The following is a 26492-nucleotide window of genomic DNA, read 5'->3' as shown; positions in this document are numbered from 1 at the left end:
TAAGATGGAATGAATGATGGACAGAGGGATGGAGAGACGGAAATGTATATGATAAATGAGTAAGACAGGAATCATTGACTTTTGGTTGCTGCCTTATGGATATGCTCTACACAATTCAAGTTTTTGTATGTTTAAATTTTTTTATAATAAAATTTGGAAAATAACTCATCTTTGATTTTAAATCTCTAAATATATTGGTTAGATTTAAAGACACATAACTGACATTCAGAAGTTAGTAGTATTCCAAACATAACATTTTACCTTATGTGTCTCAAGAAATAGTTCTCAGAAACCCTAATTAACAGAATTTGTTCACAGACCAAAATTTGTGTAAAAGTCTCATGATAGGAAATTTAACGGAGTTTTGAGTGAAGTTTCTTTTCTCCATACTGTATTGAATATCTGTAAATGTCTTTCAAATGACATTGGGCCCATTAATTTTATTGTCGATGCACTGAATTTTAAAAGAGTAATGGCTCTCAAACTTGACTATTCACCAGAATATCCATACAGCTTGTCGAAATACAGATTGCTGCCCCCAGAGTTTCTAATTCAATAGGTCTGGGATGGGGTCTCACAAGTTCCCAGATGATGTTGATTGTCTAATCTGGAGACCATACTTTCAGAACCCTGGAATTGAGTCTAGCCCATCTTCCATCAAGAGCACTTAATACTACCACTTCTTACTTTAAAGGGCAACAGAATGTAAGCAAATCATCTCCATGAATTTTCATGAAAATAAGCAAAGAACAAAAAGAAGGGAAATGAGTCTTGTTAAATTCCTTAGCCTATTGGGTTACTTTTCTATGTATTAAAAAACAATAATGACTAAGAATCTACCATTTTTCCAAAGTGGTACAGAAAAAGTATTACAAAATAAACTTTGACACCTTGTATTTTTCTCCTTTCTTCCCTACCTGCTTTTGGTATATCTATCCTCATGGGATAAAAACTACTTTTGTGACTAATTAAACAAAACTAAAGGGACGTTTTCTATATATATTCTTTCTTCCACCCCTTTTATATCAGGTTCAGAATCCCTCAATTGTAGCATTATTTTACTAATTCTGCTAATCATGCTGCACTGAAACAACTGACTTATTCATCTACCCAATGTACTAGAATGTCCAGTCTTTGCCATCAGACATATCATATTCGAATTTGTGTCACTGATGCCTACTACCCAGTAGTTAATGAAAGGAATAAAATAAAAAGCAGATAAGTAAAAATATATTTGCCCCAAGGTAAATATAAATTTTATTTAGTTTTTTTGGTCAGTTGAAGTTAACCATGTCACTGTCCCACTTCCTTTACAGCAAATACCTATATATGATCATTGATTGTGTGAGGTTGCCTCTCCCACTTTCCCCTTCCAAAAAAACCCCAGCGCACTTCAAACTTTAAAGAGTAATTTTAGCATAATCAGATTGAGGGAATGTGTGCAATTGACACCTGTGTATGTCTCAGAATGAGGTGTCTTCTTGAGAATGAGAGACTGTTGACTTAGAAAGTAGTCTTTGAAAAGCAGTTTTCCTACTTGGCTGTTGGTTGGGTTACAAAGTCAGTAATGTAGTTACTGCTCCTTTGGTAAAACTATTAGCCTTGCCAATTGGTGCTGAAATGTCCACATTGGCAGTTCAGTCTGTCTCATTCAGTCATCCAAATTCACCAGACGGTGAAGTATTGGCCTGAGGAATCAGAGCACTGGGAATTCTGACCAAGGTGGAAACTGGTGGTTTTAGCTGAATTGGAACTCATTTGTGCAAACAGCTGGGCAAACAGATATAAAGTGCCCCATTAGGAAGTGAAGATTTTCCCCCTTGGACTTTTTGTAAAGTGACATTTCTTTCTAAATTTGAAAGTAACCATCTTCTGGGTATTTGGTGATGAAAATGTCCTAATAAAAAGCTCACTAATTGACTCCTAGGAATTATGGATCTATGGGTATTGCTTGGGTGTGGCTTTATGAAGGGAGTGCTCCAGGTGAACTGAGACTTTTAATTTCCTGAACTCTGAGAACACATGTTGCGTGTGGGAGCATGTCTTCCAGCTGGCAGACTTACAACAAGGCATCTTGGAGAGGGAACATGCTGTTCTGCTTGCCCTGGAGCAGAGATCATGAAATGCTGTCATTTGAGCTTCTTGCTAACATATGTTCATGTATAAGTAAAGTTTTGATTTTTTTAAAAAGCCCCCATTCCTTGGCACTGAGGCAGCTATCTATGTGGCTTATGGGACTTTTACCATAGCTTTTATTCTGCACATTATTTTAAATGTAATTATTCTTTAGATTTATACAAATCTTGCTTTAATAATTTTAATCAGAATTTTTTCTTGTATTTTCTGATTTGTGTTTATAGAACACAAATAGGGATGCCATCTGTCCACCTCTAAATCTGTGTGCTATTAATTTACAAAAGTCCAGAATTGCTTTTCCTCTATATTCTTATTTAAATTCCTGACTCATCATATCAGATATATATATATATATATATATATATATATATATATATATATATATAGTGAAGTAATTTCCTTTGTAAATGAGGGATTACCATGTCCAAAGTGTTTGTAGCTGAGTTCCTATCTAGCCTGCACCAGGCATCCTACTGCTAGTATCCCTAGTTACCAGTAATAGCAGAATTAAGAGGCAGGGAAGATAAAAATGAAAGGCATGCAGTGAAAAGGGCAGGATGGGTGGGGTGGCTTGAGGCCTATGAGGAAAGGTCGGAATGGTAGGTTGGTTACCGTTATCAAATCTTTCATTTGTGTAAGTAGCAACTATTTTTGCATGGCCTTTGTGAATGTGGCTAATGTATATAGTCACAAATAAAAGATGGTTTGAATGGTGCCATAATAAAGATGACTGTTGTGGGAAGTCAGGGATCCCAAACGGAGGGACCGGCTGAAGCCATGGCAGAAGAACGTGGATTGTGAAGATTTCATGGACATTTATTTGTTCCCCAAATTAATACTTTTATAATTTCTTATGCCTGTCTTTACTGCAATCTCTAAACATAAATTGTGAAGATTTCGTGGACACTTATCACTTCCCCAATCAGTACCCTTGTGATTTCCTATGCCTGTCTTTATTTTTATCTCATAATCCTGTCAGCTGAGGAAGATGTATGTCGCCTCAGGACCATGTGATAATTGCATTAACTGTACAAATTGTAGAGCATGTGTGTTTGAACAAATATGAAATCTGGGCACCTTGAAAAAAGAACAGGATAACAGCAATTGTTCAGGGAATAAGAGAGATAACCTTAAACTCTGACCACCGGTGAGCCGGGCGGAACAGAGCCATATTTCTCTTCTTTCAAAAGCAAATGGGAGAAATATTGCTGAATTCTTTTTCTCAGCAAGGAACATCCCTGGGAAAGAGAATATGCGCCTGGGGGTATAGGCCTATAGACGGCCCCCCTGGGTGTGGTCATCTCCTATGGTCTATAGACTCTAGGGGTGAAATAGACCCCAGTCTCCTATAGTGCTCCCAGGCTTATTAGGAAGAGGAAATTCACACCTAATAAATTTTGGTCAGACCGGTTGCTCTCAAAACCGTGTCTCCTGATAAGATGTTATCAATGACAGTGGTGCCCAAAACTTCATTAGCAATTTTAATTTCTCCCCGGTCCTGTGGTTCTGTGATCTTGCCCTGCCTCCATTTGCCTTGTGATATTCTATTACCTTGTAAAGTACTTGATGTCTGTGACCCACACCTATTCGCACACTCCCTCCCCTTTTGAAAATCCCTAATAAAAACTTGCTGGTCTTTGCGGCTTGTGGGGGCATCACAGAACCTACCGATACGTGATGTCTTCTCCGGACGCCCAGCTTTAAAATTTCTCTCTTTTATACTCTCTCCCTTTATTTTTCAAGCCGGCTGACGCTTAAGGAAAATAGGAAAGAACCTACATGACTATTGGGGCAGGTTTCTCGATAAATGATAAAATAGATAAAGATAAATAAAGATAAAATAGATAAAGACGATAAAAAGATGTTTGAATGAGTTTTTCACTGCATAACCTGAACAACTGTCAGCGACATCCCTCTTTCTGGAAGACATGTTTTAGAGCAGCTACATGTTCACTGCCAACTAATTCTCTGTAAGCACTCAGAAATTCCCTACTGGGACCTAGTAAAACTCCATTCCCAAAGAGTTGGGAAGACAGTGATGGAGAATCTGGGATTTTGAGAAAAGATTCCAGCCTGGAGATCCAGAGAGCCAGGATAAAATGAGATATATGGAATTGGTAGTTTGAATATAAGAACTTTAAATTTAGAAAGGATTTGCCTAACAATTATTCTGTGATTCCAATTACAATTCTGCACACACACATGCATGCACAGGCACATGTGCATGCACACACACATGCCCCCCCAACAACGTCCACCACCACCAAAGCAATTTAATTCCTTCTACCTACTTTGTTCTTTCATGCCATCATACCACTGCAGGAGGGGCCATGACTTTGTTCATCTCTACAACCACCTTACACAGACTCTCCTTCTGATAGAAGGTCATGTAAGCGTCTTGCTGTTTCAGCACTGGTGAAACACTTTTAATACTGTCTAATATTACTTAATTGATAACATCATTTAATTTTCATTCTCCTTAAAGTATTTAGCTGAAGCTGCCATGGTTTTTTGTTATGAAAATTTCCACTAGCATCACTGACTTTCAGCTTGTCTTTGATAAGAAAAAAGTCATTTTATGGACTAACACACAAGACTACACATTTCTATATAAGGATCAGGAACAACTGAAGATACTTGTATAATTGTCTCTGGCCACTCTCTTCACAGTGACTCTTCATTGTCACAGGGAAATTACTGAAACTCCATGGTTTTTTCCTTTTAATACCTTTCCTTGGATTCCTGGTGGCAGGACAGGGAGAGTCATTTGAACAGAAAGCCCATGCTATGTGATCCCTTTTCGACTCCCTAAGAATTAAAGAAAATGTTAAATTATTGCCAATCCCTATGTTTGCTTGTTTTTTTTTTTTTTTAACTTTTAGGTTCAGGGGTACATGTGCAGGTTTGTTATATAGGGAAACTCATGTCACAGGAGTTTGTTGTACAGATTAATTTGTCACCCAGCTACTAAGCCTAGTACCCAATGGTTATTTTTTCTGATCCTCTCCCTCCTCCCATCCTCCTTCTTCAAGTAGGCATCAGTGTCTGTTGTTCCCCTCTTTGTGTCCATATGTTCTCATCGTTTAGCCCCCACTTATAAGTGAGAACATGCAGTATTTGGTTTTCTGTTCTTGTGTTCGTTTACCAAGGATAATGGCCTCCAGCTCCATCTATGTTCCCACAAAGGACTTACTCTTGTTCTTTTTTAAGATTATAGTTTGTATATCTTAGTGTTAAAGTTTAATTTTATACAATCTATGTCATATACTATGATTTTTGGAAGCTTCTGACAGTGACTGCCCTGCTTAATACATAAACTTGAGACATGACATCTTGACAGCTCCTTCATAAGCTGATGTGACCATAAAGGCATTGGAACGTTTTCTACTTGTAACCCGCTGTCAAAGCAGAGCATAGACTACGTTGGAAACTTAGCATTGTCCGTTCTTAGAGCATAATAATTCCTGAAAAGGACTTGCTATCTTTATGTTTGTTGAGTGGTGAATAATAATATTAGACCCTATTAAAACTAATTCTGCAGGTGCTGTAAGATGCTTGAATGACGTTCCATCAGGAGAGTCTGTATAGGGTGGTTATGGAGATGAGGAAAGTCATAGCCCGTTCTACAGTAGCGTAACGGCATGCCAGACAAAAGATTCAACTATGTTGTGTATGTAGGTAATTTGTTCTGTTTTATTGCTGAGCTATATCTCATTGTAGGGATGAGCTATAAATGTTTATCTGTTCAACTGTTGATGGACATTTGGGTTTGTTTCTAGTTTGGCACTGCTTTAAATATTTGCACACAAGTTTTTGCACAGACTTGTGTCTTCATTTCTCCTGAGTAAATACCTAGGAATGAAATTAATAGGTTATTAGCTAACTGGCAAGCATTTTCCCAAGTGGTTAGACCATTTAAAATTTACACTCAAAATGTATAAGAATTCCAGATGTACTACATTTTTCCTAACACTTGGGATTAGCAGTCTTTAATTTCAGCCATTCTTATGTGTAATATTTCACTGTGGTTTTAATTTGCATTTCCCTAATGACTCATGATATTAACCAAAAGTTGGTAAACTATGACCTGCAGGCCAAATCCAGCCCACTGCCTATTTTTATAAATATTGCTCTATTGGCAAAGAATTTCAAAAGCTAGCAGAAGACAAGGAATAGTAAAATCAGAGCAGAAACGAAGGAGACAGAGACATGAAAAACCCTTCAAAAAATCAGTGAATCCAGGAGCTGGCTCTTTGAAAAGATCAACAAAATAGATAGACCACTAGCCAGACTAATAAAGATGAAAAGAGAGAAGAATCAAATAGATGCAATAAAAAATGGTAAAGGGGATATTACCACCGATCCCACAGAAATAAAAACTACCATCAGAGAATACTATAAACACCTCTATGCAAATAAACTAGTAAATCTAGAAGAAATGGGTAAATTTCTGGACACATAACCCTCCCAAGACTAAACCAGGAAGAAGCTGAATCCCTGAATAGACCAATAACAAGTTCTGTAATTGAGGCAGCAATTAATAGCCTAACAACCAAAAAAAGTCCAGGACCAGACAGATTCACAGCCGAATTCTACCAGAGGTACAAAGAGGAGCTGGTACCATTACTTCTGAAACTCTTCAAAACAATAAAAAAAAAAAGGGATTTCTCCCTAACTCATTTTATGAGGCCAGCATCATCCTGATACCAAAACCTGGCAGAGACACAACAAAAAAAGAAAATTTCAGGCCAATATCCTTGATGAACATTGATGCAAAAATCCTCAATAAAATACTGGCAAACCGAATCCAGCAGCACATCAAAAACCTTATCCACCACGATCAAGTAGGCTTCATCCCTGGGATGCAAGCCTGGTTCAACATACGCAAATTAATAAATGTAATCCATCAAATAAACAGAACCAATGACAAAAACCACATGATTACCTCAGCAGATGCAGAAGAGGCCTTCAACAAAATTCAAAGCCCTTCATGCTAAAAACTCTCAATAAACTAGGCATTGATGGAACATATCTCAAAATAATAAGAACTATTTATGACCAACCCACAGCCAATATCATAATGAATGGGCAAAAACTGGAAGCATTCCCTTTGAAAACTGGCACAAGACAAGGATGCCCTCTCTCCCACTCCTGTTCAACATAGTGTTGGAAGTTCTGGCCAGGGCAATTAGGCAAAAGAAAGAAATAAAGGGTATTCAAGTAGGAAAAGTGGAAGTCAAATTGTCTCTGTTTGCAGATGACACGATTGTATATTTAGAAAACCCCATCATCTCAGACCAAAATCTCCTTAAGCTGATAAGCAACTTCAGCAAAGTCTCAGGATACAAAATCAATGTGCAAAAATCACAAGCTTCCTATACACCAAGGACAGACAAATAGAGAGCCAAATCATGAGTGAACTCCCATTCACTATTGCTACAAAGAGAATAAAATACCTAGGAATCCAACTTACAAGGGATGCAAAGGACCTCTTGAAGGAGAACTACAAACCACTGCTCAAGGAAGTAAGAGAGGACACAAACAAATGGAAAAACATTCCATGCTCATGGATAGGAAGAATCAATATTGTGAAAATGGCCATACTGCCCGAAGTAATTTATACATTTAATCCTATCCTGATCAAATTACCATTGACTTTCTTCACAGAATTGGAAAAAACTACTTTCAATTTCATATGGAATAAAAAAAGAGCCTGCATAGCCAAGACAATCTTAAGCAGAAAGAACAAAGCTGGAGGCATCACACTACCTGACTTCAAAGTATACTAAAATGCTACAGTAACAAAAACATCATGGTACTTGTACCAAAACAGATATATAGACCAGTGGAACAGAACAGAGGCCTCAGAAATAACACCACATATCTACAACCATCTGATCTTTGACAAATCTGACAAAAACAAGAAATAGGGAAAGGATTCCCAATTTAATAAATGGTATTGGGAAAACTGGCTAGCCATATGCCAAAAGCAGAAACTGGATCCGTTCCTTACACCTTATACAAAAATTAACTCAAGATGGATTAAAGACTTAAACATAAGATCTAAAATCATAAAAACCCTAGAAGAAAACCTAGGCAATACCATTCAGGACATTGGCATGGCCAAAGACTTCATGACTAAAACACCAAAAGCAACGGCAACAAAAGCCAGAATAGAGAAATCGGATCTGATTAAACTAAAGAGCTTCTGCACAGTAAAAGAAACTATCATCAGAGTGAACAGGCAACCTACAGAATGGGAGAAAATTTTTGCAATCTACCCATCTGACAAAGGGTTAATATCCAGAATCTACAAAGAACTTAAACAAATTTACAAGAAAACAACCCCATCAAAAAGTGGGTGAAGGATATGAACAGACACTTCTCAAAAGAAGACATTTATGCAGCCAACAAACATATGAAAAAAAGCTCATCATCACTGGTCATCAGAGAAATGCAAATCAAAACCACAATCAGATACCATCTCATGCCAGTTAGAATGGTGATCATTAAAAAGTCAAGGAACAACAGATGCTGGAGAGGATGTGGAGAAATAGGAACACTTTTACACTGTTGGTGGGACTATAAACTAGTTCAACCATTGTGGAAGACAGTGTGGCGATTCCTCAAGGATCTAGAACTAGAAATACCATTTGACCCAGCAATCCCATTACTGGGTGTATACCCAAAGGATTATAAATCATTCTACTATAAAGACACATACACACATATGTTTATTGCGGCACTGTTCACAATAGCAAAGACTTGGAACCAACCCAAATGCCCATCAGTGATAGACTGGATAAAGAAAATGTGGCACATATATACCATGGAATAGTATGCAGCCATGAAAAAGGATGAGTTCATGTCCTTTGTAGGGACATGGATGATGCTGGAAACCATCATTCTCAACAAACTAATGCAAGAACAGAAAACCAGACACTGCATCTTCTCAATCATAAGTGGGAGTTGAACAATGAGAACACATGCACACAAGGAGGGGAACATCACACACCAGGGCCTGTTGGGGGGTGGGGGGTTAGGGGAGGGGTAGCATTAGGAGAAGTACCTAATGTAGATGATGGGTTGATAGGTGCAGCAAACCACCATGGCACGTGTATACTTATGTAACAAACATGCACGTTCTGCACATGTACCCCAGAACTTAGAGTATAATTTAAAAAATTATTATTGGATTAAAACAAAAAAAATCACTCTATTGGAACTTAGCCATGTCCATTTGTTTATATGATATCTATAGCTGCTTATGTGCTATGATGGCAGAGTTGAATGATTGTAGTACAGAACATCTGTCCTGACAAACCTAAAATATTTACTATCTGACCCCTTACAGACAATATCTCCCAAACCCAGATGTTGGGCATTTTTTCATGTGCTTCTTGTCTCCTTTAATGAGGAATCTATTTAAATTTTTGTTATTTTTTTCATGTTTTTTCTTTCTTTTTATTGAATAGAATTATTTTCTTTACATAAATACAAGTCCTTCAATAGATATATATATATACATTGCAAATATTGTCTCCCAATGGGTAGCTTGCCTTTTTTTTCTTGTTAGTTCTTTTAAAATTCAAAACTTTAAAAATTTGAACTAGTCCAATTTATCAGTTTTTAAAATCTGTGTTTCATATGCCATAGCTCAACTGACAGGAATTAACTTTATTATTTTGATATCTTAGAAAATTTGATTTTGTATAATGAAATAAGTAGCTGAGTAAGTATAGAGGTTGGCACTGTAAGTGAAAATTGTGCAATAAAAGAAGAACACACTATGGATAAGAATAGGGTTATGTGTTTAATCCTGAAATGATGTTATTATTTTACTGACATCAGTATTATAGCTATTCTTTTACTTAGTATCTTATGGCAATTAATACGGTACCTGATCTGTTTTAAGTCTATATGTACTATTTAGAATAATCTTAATTTCTTTGTTAGTGTCTGCCACATTGAAAACATAAAATAATAATTGTTGCTACACTAATAAGTATTATCTACTTTTAGAAGAGCGCTTTAATATTTTGCTCTTTTCTCTTGAAGTAATTTTATTATGTTGACCAACTTGAGATCAATAATTTAAACCACATTCTGAAATATTCTGGAGAATGTAAGATAACCTTATGAAAGATTAGATATGAAAGAATTCCTCCTACTAAGTGGATTATAATGATGATTCCTTTCTCTCCCATAAGTGACTGGATGTCCATGGTAGTTTAGCTTGTCTCACTGAGTACCATGTGTTAGGGTTATGTGTCTTTTTTGTAAAATGATTTTTATTCCTTTGGGTATATACCCAGTAATGGGACTGCTGGGTTGAATGACAGTTCTGTTTTAAGTTCTTTGAAAAATCTCCAAACTGCCTTCCACAATGGCTGAACTAATTTACATTCCCACTAGCAGTGTGTAAACATTCCCTTTTCTCCACAACCTCGTCAGCATCTGTTATCTTCTGACTTTTTAATAATAGCCATTCTGATGGTGTGAGATGATGTCTCATTGTGTTTTTGATGTGCACTTCTGTAACGATTAGTGATGTTGGGAACTTTTTCATGTGCTTGTTGGCCACACGTATGTCTTCTTTTGAGAAGTGTCTGTTCCTATGATTTGCCTATTTTTTAAAATGGGGTTATTTGGTTTTTCTGCTTGTTGATTTGTTCAAGTTTCCTATAGATTCTGGATATTAGACCTTTGTCAGATGAGTAGTTTGCAAATATTTTCTCCCTTTCTATAGGCTGTCTGTTTGCTATGTTGATAGTTTTGTTTGCTGTGCAGAAGCTCTTTAGTTTAATTAAGTCCCACTTCTCCATTTTTGTTTTTGTTTGGGAGACTTTGTCATGAAATCTTTGCGAAGGCCTATGTCCAGAATGATACGCCCTAGATTTTCCTCTGAGGTTTTTATAGTTTTATGTTTTATATTTGTCTTTAATCCATATTGAGTTGATTTTTATATATGGTGAAAGGAAGGGATCCAGTTTCAATCTTCTGCATATGGCTAACCATTATCCCACTCCATTTACTGAATAGGGAGTCCTTTCCCTATTGCTTGTTTTTTTTTTTGGCTTTGTTGAAAATCAGATTGTTGTAGGTGTGTGTCCTTATTTCTGGGCTTTCTAACCTGTTACATTGGCCTATGTGTCTGTTTTTGTACTAGTACCATGCCGTTTTGGTTACTGTGGTCCTGTAGTATAGTTTGAAGGCAGGTAGTTTGATGCCTCTAGCTTTGTTCTTTTTGTTTAGAATTGCTTTGGCTACTTGGGCTGTTTTGTGGTTCCATATGAATTTTAGAATAGTTTTTTCTAGTTCTGTGAAAAAAATGTCATTAGTAGTTGATAGAAAGAACATTGAATCTGTACATTGCTGTGGGCAGTATGGCCATTTTACCAATATTGATTCTTCCTATTCATGAGCATGAGATGTTTTCCATTTTTTGTGTCATCTTTGATTTCTTTCAGCAGTGTTTCGTAATTCTTGTTGTAGAGATCTTTTACCTCCACGGTTAGCTGTATTCCTAGGTAGTTTTTTTTTTGTGGCTATTGTGAATGGTATTGTATTCTTGATTTGGCCCTTCGTTTGGACATTATTGATGTATAGAAATGCTACTAATTTTTGTCCATTGATTTTGTATCCTGAAACTTGCTGAAGTTGTTTATCATTTCTAATAGCCTTTTGGCAGAGACTACAGGATTTTCTAGGTACAGAATTATATTATCTGCAGAGAAACAGTTTGACTTCCTCTCTTCCTATTTGTATGTCTTTTATTTCTTTCTCTTGCTTTCTCTTTCCTGATTGCTGTAGCTAAGACTTCCAGTACTATGTTGAATAGGAATGGTGAGAGTGGGCATCCCTGTCTTGTGCCAGTTCTCAGAGAAAATGCTTCCAGCTTTTCCATGTTCAGCATGATGTTGGCTGTGGGTTTGTCATAGATGGCTCTTATTATTTTGAGCTATGGTCCTTCAATGCCTAGTTTGTTGAGGATTTTTAACATGGAAGGATGTTGAATTTTATCAAAAGCCTTTTGTGCATTTATTGAGATGATCGTGCAGTTTTTGTTTTTAGTTCTGTTTATGTGATGAATCACATTTATTAATTTGCATATGTTAAGCCAACCTTACATCTCAGAAATAAAGCCTACTTGATCATGGCAAATTAGCTTTTTCATGTGCAACTGGATTGATTTGCTAGTATTTTGTTGAGGATTTTTGCGTCTATGTTCATCAGGGATATTGGCCTGAAGTTTTCTTTTTTCATTGTGTTTCTGCCAGGTTTTGGTATTAGAATGATACTGGCCTCATAGAATGAGTTATGGAGGAGTCCCTCCTCCTCAATTTTTTGGGGAATAATTTCAGTAGGATTTGGTACCAGCTCATCTTTATAGGTGGAATTTGGCTGTGAATCTCTCTGGCTCAGGGTCTTTTCAGGTTGGTAGGCTTTTTGTTACTGATTCAATTTTATAACTCATTAATCTATTCAGGATTTCAATTTCTTCCTGGTTCAATCTTGGGAGGTTGTATGGTTCCAGTAATTTATCCATTTCTTCTAGGTTTTCTAGTTTGTGTGAATAGAGTTATTTGTAATAGTCTCTGAGGGTTTTTTGGATTTCTGTGGGATCAGTGGTAATGTCACCTTTGTCATTTCTGAGAAAGACTTTTCTTAAAAGAATTTCATAACACTCTTTGAAATATTAACAGATGCACTAAGGTGTTGCAAACAAAGGATTAGAAACCACCATCGTAGATCCAAGATTCTACTTTGCAAATATGCAATTTTTTGTCTAAGGCCTACTAGTGTTACTTTCCCAAAATGTTTAACTTCTGTTTTTATTTTTTCTCACTCCTCTTGACATATGCTTTGTTCCTCACATAAGGTGCAATAAAACGTTCTTCCAGTAGTCTTATGTTTCTGAACTCCTGGGCTCTTCTGGTGACATATATACCATTTTTACTTATAGATGTTGTACTAGTTAAGCTTGTATCATGTGGTATTATTTTTTAAGATCCCTACCTTAAGGCACTCACCAGAGGTCTTTATACTAACTGTTGAAAGATGCCATTTTATGACTAGTATTCCAAACTATTAAACCAGAATTACACTGAAAATAAATGTATTATCAAAGATTAAACATTAGTGTAGAATGTACATAGGCATACCTCAAATTATTGGAGAAATTGTCCAAGAGTGTAAAATGTCATTTAATACACATCTAAACATTCGTTCAAAGGAACACTTGAACTTATTTATATTGAAGGAAAAAAAAACTTGCTTAACCTTTTTGCTGACACTGAAAGAGTCAATTTGGTAATAACTGAGTAAGTCAAGGCATGTAGGGAAGGCAAACCAAAGATAGAGGGAATCCATACTGGGTGGACAACCTGAGCAAAGGTGTAGGGCCAAAGCCTCATATGCATTGCAGAATGTGAGAGGATTGTAAGGGTCAAAAACAAATGAGAAATGTTGAAAAGTAATAAGAGAAGAAGTAATGTGTGGTAAGATAATGAAGACATTTGAGTTACTGGCTCTAAAAAAAGAACTCAGGTAATGGTCTTAAAATTAAGTTTGTGATGCTGTGTTGAGATGAGATTTGTCTGTATGTATTTTTCTTTTTCAGAACATTTTAAGTTTAGCTCGAGAGAGTAGTATGAATTGGAATTTTAGAAAAAGTAGAACAGCTAAATGCCAATTCATTTGAATAGTTATATGATATTGATGTATTTGTGGATATACATTGTTAGCAAAAGGGAGAGAGACTGGAGTCATGAAAAGTCCTGTGCACAGGAGGTGGATTACTTCCACTTTGTTTGGAAAAATGGAACAGCCTTCCTTGTTCTCATCTGATGTAGCCATCTTTTCCACTTTCCCATGGGAGAAATAATGTGATTCATCAGGCCAGAGTCCATGAGCAAAAAGTCTAACGTGATGATGATGCTGTGACTGTTGGCTCTTTGTCAAATATGAATGCAGCCTAAGTGTACTAAGATTTGTTAAATGCTCCCTCCCAACTAAGTGTTGGAAACAAGCTGGTTGAGTTTGGATTCGTTGTGAGACTTGATAGCCTTCTAAGGTAGCAGAATATGTGTTCGATTTTACATTGGTTCCATTCTATTGAGCAGGGTGAAGTAACTAGAGTTAATCTAGGCACATTATTAAAAAGGGAAAAAATTGACTTTGACAAAATCTGTGTTTTATCTGAAGCATAAATCATCTTATCAAAACCTGGCAAAGTTCACACAAAACACTAGCAGTTGGCACCCCAACTTGAGCATTATGATCTGTGGTGTGGCCACTCCTTACTCTTTTGGGTAGTTACAAAGTTCTCAATGAGAAGAGAGCAGTGCAGTCCAGCCTAGAGAGAACCCAAGATCTAGTTTTGACCCACTTTTAACGTGCTGGGTGCCTCAATTTCCTCATTTGGAGGAATTATACTAGCTGATTTGTAAGGTCCCTTTACAGATTTTGGATAAGCCACTCGTATCCCTGGCTTTTTATTTTGCCACAGTATAACAATAGCAGTCTGAGATTCAAGAAGTTTATAAAAATGTCATCAAGTTCTTGGAAAGTAAAAACTGCTATGCACATACATGGAAACTATAGCCTTAGCTGCTGAGGTATGAATAATCCCCACAACTTGGTATCCAAGAAAGGGTTATTTTTCTTTTTCCAAAGGCCTAATTGAATCATTTTCTGTGGTTATACTGAGGCTGTGCGGGCTGATTTTGGGTGGCGTAGAATAAATTCATTGTGATGATGTTGGGGAGCACATGCTGCACAAAAGTGGTGATTGGTATTTGTACAATCTAAGTCTTTGATTAATGAGAAATAGAATGTGAATTATTAAGTCGGTAAATGCAGTCTTTTCAATAGTCAAAATATTTTTTAAATATTAAATCTCTGGGGAATAAAGAAAAAACATAATTCAGGTTCACAATCCTTTATCTAAAACCCCTGGAGCCAGACATGTTTTGGAATTCAGAAATTTGGAGAGGAGGGTTAGAAAAGAACTAGGATGCCAAGATTATATATTACATAACTTCCTCAGTGGGGTCTTGATCAACACCATTTAACTGAACACGTTTCTTCAATGAAACACATGAATAGTCACCCTAGTGGATTAAAGAAAGATTGAATGGCCTCAGGATGGTTCTGACTGGGATGTGTTGCCAGATGAGTTTGAGATAAACTTACAAAAAAAAAAAAAGACACAAAAAAACTACAAAGTTTTTTGATTTCTGAATCATGGCTAAAGAACTGTGGACCTGTATTAGTAAGCACTTGTTGAGCAATTACTATGTGCCAGGTTTAAGGTTGTGCCATTTACATTAACTGATTGATATGATTTGGCTCTATGTCCCCATTCAAATCTCATGTTGAATTGTAATCCCCAATGTTAGAGGTAAGGCCTGGTGGGAGGTGATTGGATCACAAGGGTGGTTTCTAATGGTTTAGCAACCTCCCCCTATCAATCGTGATAGAGTTTGCACGAGATCTGGTTGTTTAAAAGTGTGTGGCACCTTCCTCTTTCTCTTCCTCCTACTCTGGCCATGTAAGACTTGCCTGCTTTGCTTTCACCTTCTGCCATGAAAGTTCCCTGCACTTCCCCAGCCATGCTTCCTGTACAGCCTTAGGAACCATGAGCCAATTAAACCTCTTTTCTTTATAAATTACGCAGTTTCAGGTATCTCTTTATAGCAGTGCCACAACAGACTAATACACTAACCTTTGTAAATAACTCAGCAAGAAGGTAAATGTTATATATCACTTAGAAACCAGGAAGATAAGGCTCGAGTATCTTCAGTGGGATGCCAGAGTCACAGAAGTGGGGTTTGAACCTGGTTCCTTCTGGCTCCAAAGGCAAAAGACAATGTGTTTCCTCACCACTTGGTCAAAACCTTTAGTTAGTGTGATTATTTGCCTCTGTTGCCTTAGTAGTTTAAAAATAAACGTCTTGAGAATTTGATTAAGGTCTCTCTTCTCATTCTTGGCATCTCTCTGGGAAAGTTCATCCAATTATCACTTATAAGCTAATGACACCCAGATGGGTCTCTACCCCCATCCTGAGTATCACACTTAGAAATCCCACGCACTACTGGGCATCTCCATGTACTCCCAGATGTACTCCCAATGGAACTAGTCATTTTCCTCCTCAACCGTTCTCTGCCTTCCAGCATTCCCTATTCTACCACGTCAGTTATCCCTAAGACAAAAATCTTTTTTCTTCCCTCTGTTTCCAACTCTGTCAATGACTAAGACCTGTGGATGTGGCACTGGAAAGCCTCATAAAGGAGGCTGGGCGTTTTTGAGCTGTAGTAATTCAATTTTACCAATAAAAAAATTCAGGTCCTTTCACCATACCCAGACAGTGTGTATAAAGCAAAGGTTCTGGCCAACTTTGAATAGCCAAAATAAACCAAATTCCATCTACCTGCCCAATAATAAACTACTAAGTATTGAACAGCAAGATATACTTTTTTATTCTAGGCTGCTCTATGTTATTTAGCTTCATTTTGGGCGTTTGGGTGTGTGTGCTGTAATACTGAGTAGCAAAGTAGACAACATGTTTTTCAAGAACAATGCCTCTAGCCACCAACACTTGCTGGGAATTTGGGTAGGATGCTAAAAAGGGGAAGTAACAGCCATCGATGTTTTCATTCCCATTGTTAGGTAAAAGGCCAAACCTGAAAGTCCACATCAATACCACAAGTGACTCCATCCTCTTGAAGTTCCTGCGTCCAAGTCCAAATGTAAAGCTTGAAGGTCTTCTCCTGGGATACGGCAGCAATGTATCACCAAACCAGTACTTCCCTCTTCCCGCTGAAGGGAAATTCACAGAAGCTATAGTTGGTAAGGAGTTTGGGTATCGGGCTGAGAAGGAAAGGAGGTAAGAGGTGGGGGGTGTAACATGACCTACAAATCTTGATGTCAAGAACTATTTTTTCTACATCCTTAGCTTAATCAAATGGTAGAATTACAAGACATCTTCATAATTGTTGTAACTCATAGCATAATTCTTTACATTAAAAAAATTATTACATGCAGAAATAGTTATCTTCATTGTCCCTGGCTATATAACTTAAGAATTCATAAGGACAAAAACAAGCTGAAATGTCTGGGATTAAGTCTCTGTAACATATTTTATGTGGACTAGTTTTCCTTAATGCTGTACCTTACTATCTTTTGATAGTACAACTACAGCATTTTGAGTGTCTTTTCATGAAAAGTTACATTTAAAAAAAAAGTATTATATTTTTAAAAATTTAGAGTATTTCAGAGAAAAAGATTAAAGGTTTTCTATGTATTATAAAATTTTATATTGCTTTAAAAATGTTTTAAATTATGTTAAAATGTAAATTCAGGATGCGGGTCACTTTTGAGCCTTCTCCAGAAAAATTATTTGCAAATAAAACCATTTAAGAATAATTTTTTTTTAAAGCCTGGCACAGTGTCTCACATCTGTAATCACAGCACTTTGGGAGGCTGAGGTGGGCAGATCACTCGAGCCAAGGAGTTCTAGACAGCCTGGGCAACATGACGAAATCCCCTCTCTACAAAAAATACAAAAATTTACCAGGCATGGTAGCTCATGCCTTGTAGTCCCAGCTACTTGTGAGGCTAAAGTGGGAGGATCTCTTGAGCATGGAGAGGCTGAGGCTGCAGTGAGCTGTGATAGCATCACTGCACTCCAGCCTGCACAACAGAGTGAGACTCTGTCAAATAAATAAATAAATAAATATATAAATATTTAAAGGATCCTCTATTGTTGTGAATACTTTTAAAGGCTTTCTGGATAGTCTAATAAGAGGTTTATATTTTGTTCCACTGCTAGGATTATTGCTTAGGAGCTTTCCTATAAGTTTCAGAGGTGTTATCCTATGAATTCAATTACTTTATATCAGCTCTGATAATATGCAGGGAATGTTGAAGATGAATCTGTTTTGTCCTGTAGCCTCTTGTTTCTCATACAGACGTCTCTGTTGGACTTCAAAATCTGGCAACAGAGTAATATTGTTAATTAAGCATCTAAACTAGATTTTACATAAGACAAACACTTTAAAGCAAACCTACTAGTTTGTTACCAAAAAACTGAGAGGTAAGCATTTCTGACAAATGTAATAACACTAACCTTGACCACAAAAACCATAAAGAAGTCTCCACTCTATTCACTTTTTAGTATAAAAAGTGACCGGAAGCCGTGTGTTTGCCCCCACACAAATAGAAACAGATGACATATTAACCCTTTTTTCATTGAGCATTAGGAGTAATATTTTATTATGATAGTTTTTTTGTTATATAAATTGAAATTTGGGTCAATTGTAAGCTCTTTTTCCATATAAGGTGAAAAGTGTTCAATCTTAAAGTAATAGAAGTCAAATTACTACTGATAAAAAATATGTTCAGAAAACTGAAGAAAATTTGTTGCACAAATATTTTAACCTTTCACTGTTTCAATGATGAAAATTGATTAAATGGACTAGGGACACTTTTATTTATTTATATTATGTTCATTCTTTAAAGTTTTTTATTACAGGAAATTTCAGACAACCAAAGAAAGAGTATTAAAATGAACCTCATATCTCAGCATGCAGCTTGAATATATATCACTGTTTTGCTAATCTTGTTCTGTGTATTCCTTCATACATACTGTATTCATTGCTGGGTATTTAAAGCATAACCAGGTATCACATTTCTTTATCTAAAAATGTTTCAGTATGCATCTCTAACAGATAAAAAGTATTTTTAATAACACTGTGCTTTTATCACATTATAACAATAATTCTATCATACCATTTTATACCTAGAACATATTTAAATTTCTCTAGTGATCTTAAAAATGTCTTTTCAGGGTTGGTTTGTGTGAATCAGGATCCAAACAGGTCTATATGATATATCGGATTATGCCTCTTAAGTATCTTTTATTCTGTAACAATCCTCTCTACTTTCTCTTTTTAAATGTCATTGATTTCTAGAGAAATTGGGTCATTTATCACAGAGAATGTCCATATTCTATATTATAGAATATGGAACTGGTTGCTTCCATTCTGTATTTTCTGAGCTGGCTCCTCCTATCCCCTGTATTTCCTACGAAGATGTAATTAGATCTAGAGGCTGTATTAGATTTGAATTTGGGGGAAGGGGGAATGTAGTACTTTACAGGTGGTACTATGTATTTCCTAATGACTCACAAAAAGAGGTGCATAATGGCTGCCTGTCCCATTTAGTGATCCTAAGACTGATGTGTTTAGGTGGTCTCAGCCTGGTCTCTCACAATAAAATTCTCCATCAAATTTTCACCTAATGGTTTTAGCATCTTTTGATAATCATTGCCCAGATCTATTATTTTATTTGGGAGTTATAAACAGCAATTTTCTCATTCTATTATTCTTTCTCCCTATTTTAGCCAATGATAAAGAAGAAATTTCTCTCATCTGCTTTTTTATTTTCCATATATATTGGTTTTATTAGGTTGGTACAAAAGTTATTGCAGTTTTTGCCGTTACTTTCAATAAGAAAGGCAGGGTAAATTTTCATTGTTATGAGTTGATGCTCTGATTATTTCCAAAGATGACCAGTGACAGTGTTTGTTGGTTGGGTTTTAGGGCCAATAAGAATGCATTGATTTTTATATATTTAATGGGTTTTTATCAATATATCACTTATCTATGCCTTATGATTCTTTCAGTCTAGCTTAAATATGCTTGATTATTTACTTTGGTTAACTATAATACTGAAAACTTCTTAAAGTCAAGCTTATGCCTTATTCTTTGGTTATTCATATCAAAATAATTTACATTAAGTAGATAGGCACTAAATATTTGTGCCACAGAATTGAATAGACTTCACTCTGTGTAGAATATTTAGGCTGGAAGAGGATGTGAGAGATTGTTTAATCTAAGTCCTGTCATCAGGAAAGTAGCTATTGAAGTCATTTAGGGCAGATAAAATAGGTCACTGTGCACCTCAAAGAACCTAGGGATAAAGATTCCACAACTCCAAGAAGGCTATTCCAATTATTTTTAAAACTCTTACCTCATATTGTAGATCAATATGTTCTTTTTATTAATTCCTTTTCTCTTCTAGTATTCTAGTGGAAATGAAAAAACATTCCTCGTACATATTTCCTTTTCCGTATTTCTTTAAGCCAAGAGATTTGTGTGCTTCTGCTTTTATTACTTCAAAAATGAACTTTTGTTCCAAGTTAAATGTTATTTTTTGGTTGTTTAAATTGGTTATTTATAGTCTTCCGTGACTGTATTTGCATTAATTGCTCCTAATTGATTAAGCAGCCATACATTAATTTCCTGCTGCTGCTAAAACAAATTACTACAAATTTGGTGGCTTCAAACATTACAGATTTATTATCTTGCAGTTGTAGGTCAGAAATCCAACATGGGTCTCACTGAGCTAAAATCAAGGTGTGGGCAGAGCTGCATTCCTTTCTGGAGGCTCTGAGGGGAGAATCTGGTTTTATGTCTTTTCCAGCTTTTAGAGGCTACTGCATTTCTCTTCCACTCAAGGTCAACAACAGTGGGTCAAGCCCTTATCACATCACGTCACATCACGTCACGTCACATCACCATCACCATCGCCATCGCCATCACCATCACCATCACCATCGCATCACATCACCCTGGCCCCCTTTCTTGCTTTCCTCTTCTAATTTTAAGGGCCCTTGTGATTGTAGTAAGCTCATCTGGATAATCCAGGATACTTTCCCTATTTTAAAATCAGCTGATTAGCAATTGTAATTCCACCTTCAACCTCAATTCTCCTTTGTCACGCAACCTCACATCTTCACAGGTTCTGGGGATTAGGATGTAAGCAAGCTTTGTTGGGGGCATTATCCTGTCTGCCACAAGCTGTATGTTTAAAATTTGCATCTCTATTCAATTCCCTTTCTGATATCAGTTCACTGGATGTATTTTTCACAGGTATGCTGTGGTGGTTTAGTGTATTTGTAACTATAAAGTGATGAATTAAAGTCCCTTGAGTGCAAAGTGCTATACAAGAGCAAAGAATTTTTATTTCTTCATGGAAAAAAAGCATCACTTACAGCTCCTGCTCTTACTTTCTTTTGTAATAAGGTAGTGGTATGTTTTTCAGTTGCATGGAACTATACCCAAACACAGTGAATTACCCTCAGTTGTGAAGCAAATATTAAGTACAGCCTTGTCTGACACATTTCATTTGTTTAATGATATGTTTACCATCATTTTTCATTTTACCATTGAATTGAGAAGCTGTTGATTATTCAGAAATATTCAAGCTAACCTTTAGTGACCTGTGGACCAGGACTTCCACTAAATAATCATTTATAACCATTTTTACATTTAATACCTATCTATTATCTTTCTATTTATTAAGTGTTGACAGAGATGTTTTCAAGTCACTTACTGCTTTTCCATGCAAAAGTAAATAAAACCTTCCTTTTGCCATTTTGGAAATTAATATTCATATGAAATTTCTGTAAAAATTTAAGATTGTACTAGAGGGGGCAGTAGGAAAAATAGTATTTTCCCCGGTGGCTATTAATAAATATTAATTGCCTCCAGAGCCCTGCGATGACGTGATAAAACATGATTCACATTTCATAGATCCTCTAAGTTCCTATGTCTTTTTTTTTTTACTCACATCATGAATGTTCTCACTCCTGGTTAACATTTTAAGTTTCTGCTTCTTTCTTTTATGGTCAGCTGCTAGTAATTTTGCTAATGTCTCATTAGCTGAGAACTTTCTCAGTGTTGACCTTTAAAGACTCATACTTAATGATGTTCTGTTGACATCCGAAAACACTTTAATCAGTGTCACCTGCAGAGGAAGAACTACAGCCAGTTATGTGGTGCACGTTGAAGAATTGCTTTAGTATCCTTACTGCAGAAAAGGCTTAAGTTTAAAAATATGTGTTCACTATGACAAATTCTGATTGAAGAGTTTGTCTTCCAACCAGGTGTTAGGACTCCAAGGGACTAATGGGGTGCAAATGTTTTAATTCTCGTGTTCTCACAGCTGCTAACCCTCACACTCATTTCTCTCAGGGAGTGTATTTCTCACACTCAGCACAGGCCTCTCAGTCACTATTGCCTATAACTCCTGCAAGTGATGCCAGCTCTAGTGAGGAAAAGGATGCAGTGCCAATGCACTGGAAATGCTCTAAGCTGAAAAAAGTCCTGGACAAGGATGCTAAAATCTGTGTTCTAGGAAAGATCAGTCTTCACTTGAGAGGCAGCATGATGTGGGGAAAGAATACCTGTTTACTTTTGAGTCAGACAGACCTGGGTTCAAATTCAACAGGACTTATTGTGGAATAGTTGTGGGTAAGTAGTTTAAATTATCTGAATTATATTTTTCTCATTTATAAAATAGAGAATAATCTTTCAGAAGCATTGTAAAGACTATGGCTGAATCACATAAAGAAGCTAATATAGGCTGGGTGTGGTGGCTCATGCCTGTAATCCCAGCACTTTGAGATGCCGAGGCAGGTGGATCACGAGGTCAGGAGTTCAAGACCAGCCTGTCCAAGATAGTGAAACCCTGTCTTTACTAAAAATGCAAAAATTAGCCAGGCATGGGGGTGGGTGCCTGTAATCCCAGCTACTCAGGAAGCTGAGGCAGAGGATTGCTTGAACCTGGGAGGGGGAGGTTGCAGTGAGCCAAGATCACGCCACTGCACTCCAGCCTGGGCGTCAGAGCAAGACTCCATCTCAAAAAAATAAAAAAAAAATTAAAAAAAAAGAAGCGAATATAGACTCTAGCACAGAGTAGGCATGTTTTATAAATTTTGTCAGTTGCTGTTATAACAAGCAGAGTGGCCTTGGATAATTTACGTAACACTTCTGAGCTTTGTCTCAATTGCTAATAACTATTGGGTTAACTTTCCACTAAAGTTCTGGCCAGCTCTAAGAGGTTAGTGCCTAGGTTGAAAAAGCCTGGTCTAAGTGGCAGTTTTGTGGTTTTGTTTTATATTTGTGGGTGCGGAGATAGTGTTGGTAAAATTGTAGAGGGTAGATTGTTTTAGCAGAGCTGTTAGTCACTGAAAGGCAGCCATGCCCATCTATCATACCCAAGTATGTTTCTCGTCAGGGTCAACTCTCAAAACAAGATTAAAAAACAAAACAAGCAAAATCTAAGATGATGGCACAGTAGCTGATGCATACACACAGCTCTCTCCCAAAGTCATTATTATCTCTTAATTATCGAGGGTATCCTGTGTCAAAGCTGACTGTTTCGCGCCTTTGGTGAAGAGAGTCATCAGGTGCCTCTTAGAATTCCTTAGCCGTGGCCTCCAAAGAAAAATATGGTGACTCCCTCAAAAATATATACCTGAAAAAGTCTGTCATCTCTAGATCTCACTTTTTCAATCTCTTATTCAAATAAAGCAATTTTTAGCAAGAAGATAGCGAGAATTTTGACCTGTCCTACTAAACAGATAAAAATAAGTGCATGACGCTTTAATTTACCTAACTGATGGCAAATCTATCTCAGTGCATTTGGGCTAAAATTCAACCATCAGTTTCTTACTTTGAAGTTTCTCACTTTGTTTCACAGTGAAACATTTTCAAACATTTAAAAGCAAAGTTGATTTACGATTGATCAGATACGAATCAGTATAAATTGTATGCTTATAAATTTTAATGCAATTTATATTTCTACAGATTATTAGTACCATTTACAAGGTTTACCCTTAATCTTTATATTGGTATAGACGGCAAGAGGAAATGCACAATTTTTCCTATTTTACCATGACAACCCTTAGAATTTCAGTTGTTCTCTTCTTCTCTATCATAAAAGTGTTTAAGAATGCTCTATTTTTATGAAAGTGGGATGAAATATAAAATAATAGAGATTGATACTGTTTATTACACTGAAATATAACTATCATAAGTGATTATGCATTCATTGAAGAAAAACAGAAATAGGGGTTGAAAATAACTGAAGGAACTACATAGGGAATATAAAGAAGATGAAAAAAATAACTTATGAAAAAAAGAAGCAGGATAAACCAATAGAAGGAAATGATGTAGTACCAGCCATTGAAGCCAGCTGAGCCCTCTCTTCCTGGCAGAGTCCTTAGAGAGACGGCAAGAGGCTTCAAAGGCAGGGAGCAAGACAGCTGCCAGGAGTGAATATCAGACTCGATACGGATGCAAGATGGCAGTTATGCAGGGATAGGTAGTATTGTTCTCTTTTACCCAGAAGGAGGTTGAAGCTCCAAGAGTTTTAAACTTCCTAACACTGCTCAGCTACTGTATGGCAGGTAAAGGATTTGAAGCTAGGAAGTCTGAGCTCTGAACCACTGTGTTCTACTGCCTCTCAGAACTTAGGGAACTTTATCTGTTCTACAGGACAAAGGTGTTGCTTCTATAATGTCCTGTAAAAAATGGTTAAAAAGTGGGTGGGGAGATGTATTATGGCTATCTCCTCATTAAGGTTTAAGTATGTAAGGCACTCATTTCATCCTCAAAACTTGTTCTCCCCTTCCTCCACCACCACCATCTCTGCTTATTATGTGCTGCCCATCCATCAAGTCCTACTTTATCTACTGTACACAAGGCCTTTTCTGGCCAGGATAGACATTTCAGTCCCTCTCCATGAATATCCTGGAGGCTTACCATTTGCTTTATCATTCTTAAGGTTAATCAATTGCTATTTGTTTTTATTTTTGTGTGTCTTGTCTGCCTCTACACTTCACCCAAGGAGAAAACTCCCAGGAGCTAAGGACCCCAGGATCCTTAGATATCTTTTTACCCTCAATGTTTTCATTGATTTCAGAAACACAATAAAGGAATGGATGAGTGGACGGGTGGACGGGTGGACGGGTGGATGGGTGGATGGGTGGATGAATAGGTGGGAAAGAGGAAAAGGAAAGGCCCAAAAAGTCTGAAACAGCTGTGGGTACCATTTAAGATAGATTTTTCTCTTTTAAAATTATTTTCAAAATGTCATCTAATTCTTAGTTATTTCTTTGGAAATAGATTTACCACTTGGGAAGTATTTGGCTTTAAATCTTCAAGATGAGTCCAAATTTATCATTTTAAAAAAACAGGAATCCCAGAATCATTTGATTTTTTTTTCTTCCAAGGCGCAAAATTTACCAGAACTTCAGCTTCAAAGGGGATTTTTAAAGAAATTCGCCTAATAGGTATCAATTTCTTAATAAATGTACACCATCTCTTAATTCACCATAAGTTTATACCAGAAAGCTATTGTATGATAAGAGATGACCATTTCATCATGTTTTGGTAAAGAAAACATCCTTTCAAAGTCCTGTTTTTTTCTACTGGATTCAACTACAATGTTTTCATGGTCTGCTTGACCTCAAATGATAAACTGTTGCCAAGTCTATCTTTTCTTGGAAATACAATACAAAAATTCACAATATTTTAATATAAAGCACAGTTTTTTCAAATGTAATCCACAATGCACTGAGATCAAAATCTAACTTTTAAAAAGTCATTCTCGATAATATCCAAAAGAGTGTCCCTGAATGGCTAATGGCCCTTTTTGTCATGGGCCAAAAAGATATATGGTCCCAGATTCATTGCAAAAGTCTTGCTATGGAGAAGGGGTCTTAAGTGGAAAGACAGCTGCCAGTAAAAGGATATTAAAGGGTTATCTGGAATAGATATATAAGATAGCATTTAAACTTTAGAATTTTATTTTTTTACATTTCAAAACCAAGGAACATGGTCACATCAACTTTCCTGATTATCCACATATTATTTTCCTTTAAATATTTTACATTCCTTGGAAATTCAGTGCTCTCTGACACATGTGGGTCATACCAAGTGCTATGCCATGAAAGCCAGCCTTAGGTTATACTCTTCTGTATTGTTCCCCAATTGTTTTTGTCGTGTGTGTGTTTCTTCTGTGTCATGTCTCACCAGCAAAATAGTAAACTCCTGAGGACCAGAGCTGAGTCTCACCTTCCCTGATGGGCTCCACAATCAGGGTCAATATATTCACAGCTGTAATAGCTGACTACCCAGAGTTTGCTAGGGAAGGCTCCCTGCCTAGTTGCCTATAGTAAAAATATCCAGGAGAAAAAATTATTCAACTGGGGTAAAGGGTTGACTCTACCCTATTAGTAAAGTAACTATATACCCTGTTTTATCTGGCATAGTCATGGTTGACACCTGCTGTTCTGATATAATTAATTGTGCTCCCTTTCAACAGTACCCCAGTTTAGTTGAAAAATCTATATGCAATCTACATACAGGAGAAAGCCTAGAATTCTTAGCATGGTCCCCCAGATATTTCACAATCTGATCCCAAGGTAATAGCCCAGCCTTTTCTCTGCCACTGGGGATGCTCTGCATCAAGAAAAGGGAGACAAAATCAAGGGTTGGAGG

The 26492-nt window shown here is 36.7% G+C and overlaps 1 protein-coding gene across 50 annotated transcripts in view; it reads left to right on the top strand.

Annotated features, from left to right (window-relative positions):
- ABI3BP (ABI family member 3 binding protein) overlaps positions 1-26492 on the top strand; it is a 244175-nt gene that overhangs the window by 49890 nt on the left and 167793 nt on the right. For all 50 annotated transcript variants that reach the window (XM_009446009.5, XM_024355587.3, XM_054682095.1 and 47 more), the window contains exon 2: positions 16810-16989. In XM_009446009.5, coding sequence (XP_009444284.3) covers positions 16810-16989 — 180 coding nt within the window. The remainder of the gene's footprint in view (positions 1-16809; positions 16990-26492) is intronic.

This window comes from Pan troglodytes, chromosome 2 (genome assembly GCF_028858775.2).
Source record: "Pan troglodytes isolate AG18354 chromosome 2, NHGRI_mPanTro3-v2.0_pri, whole genome shotgun sequence".
Taxonomy (NCBI): Eukaryota; Metazoa; Chordata; class Mammalia; order Primates; family Hominidae; genus Pan; species Pan troglodytes.
Note: the sequence above shows the minus strand (reverse complement) of the source record. Positions and strands in the feature narration are given on the sequence as shown.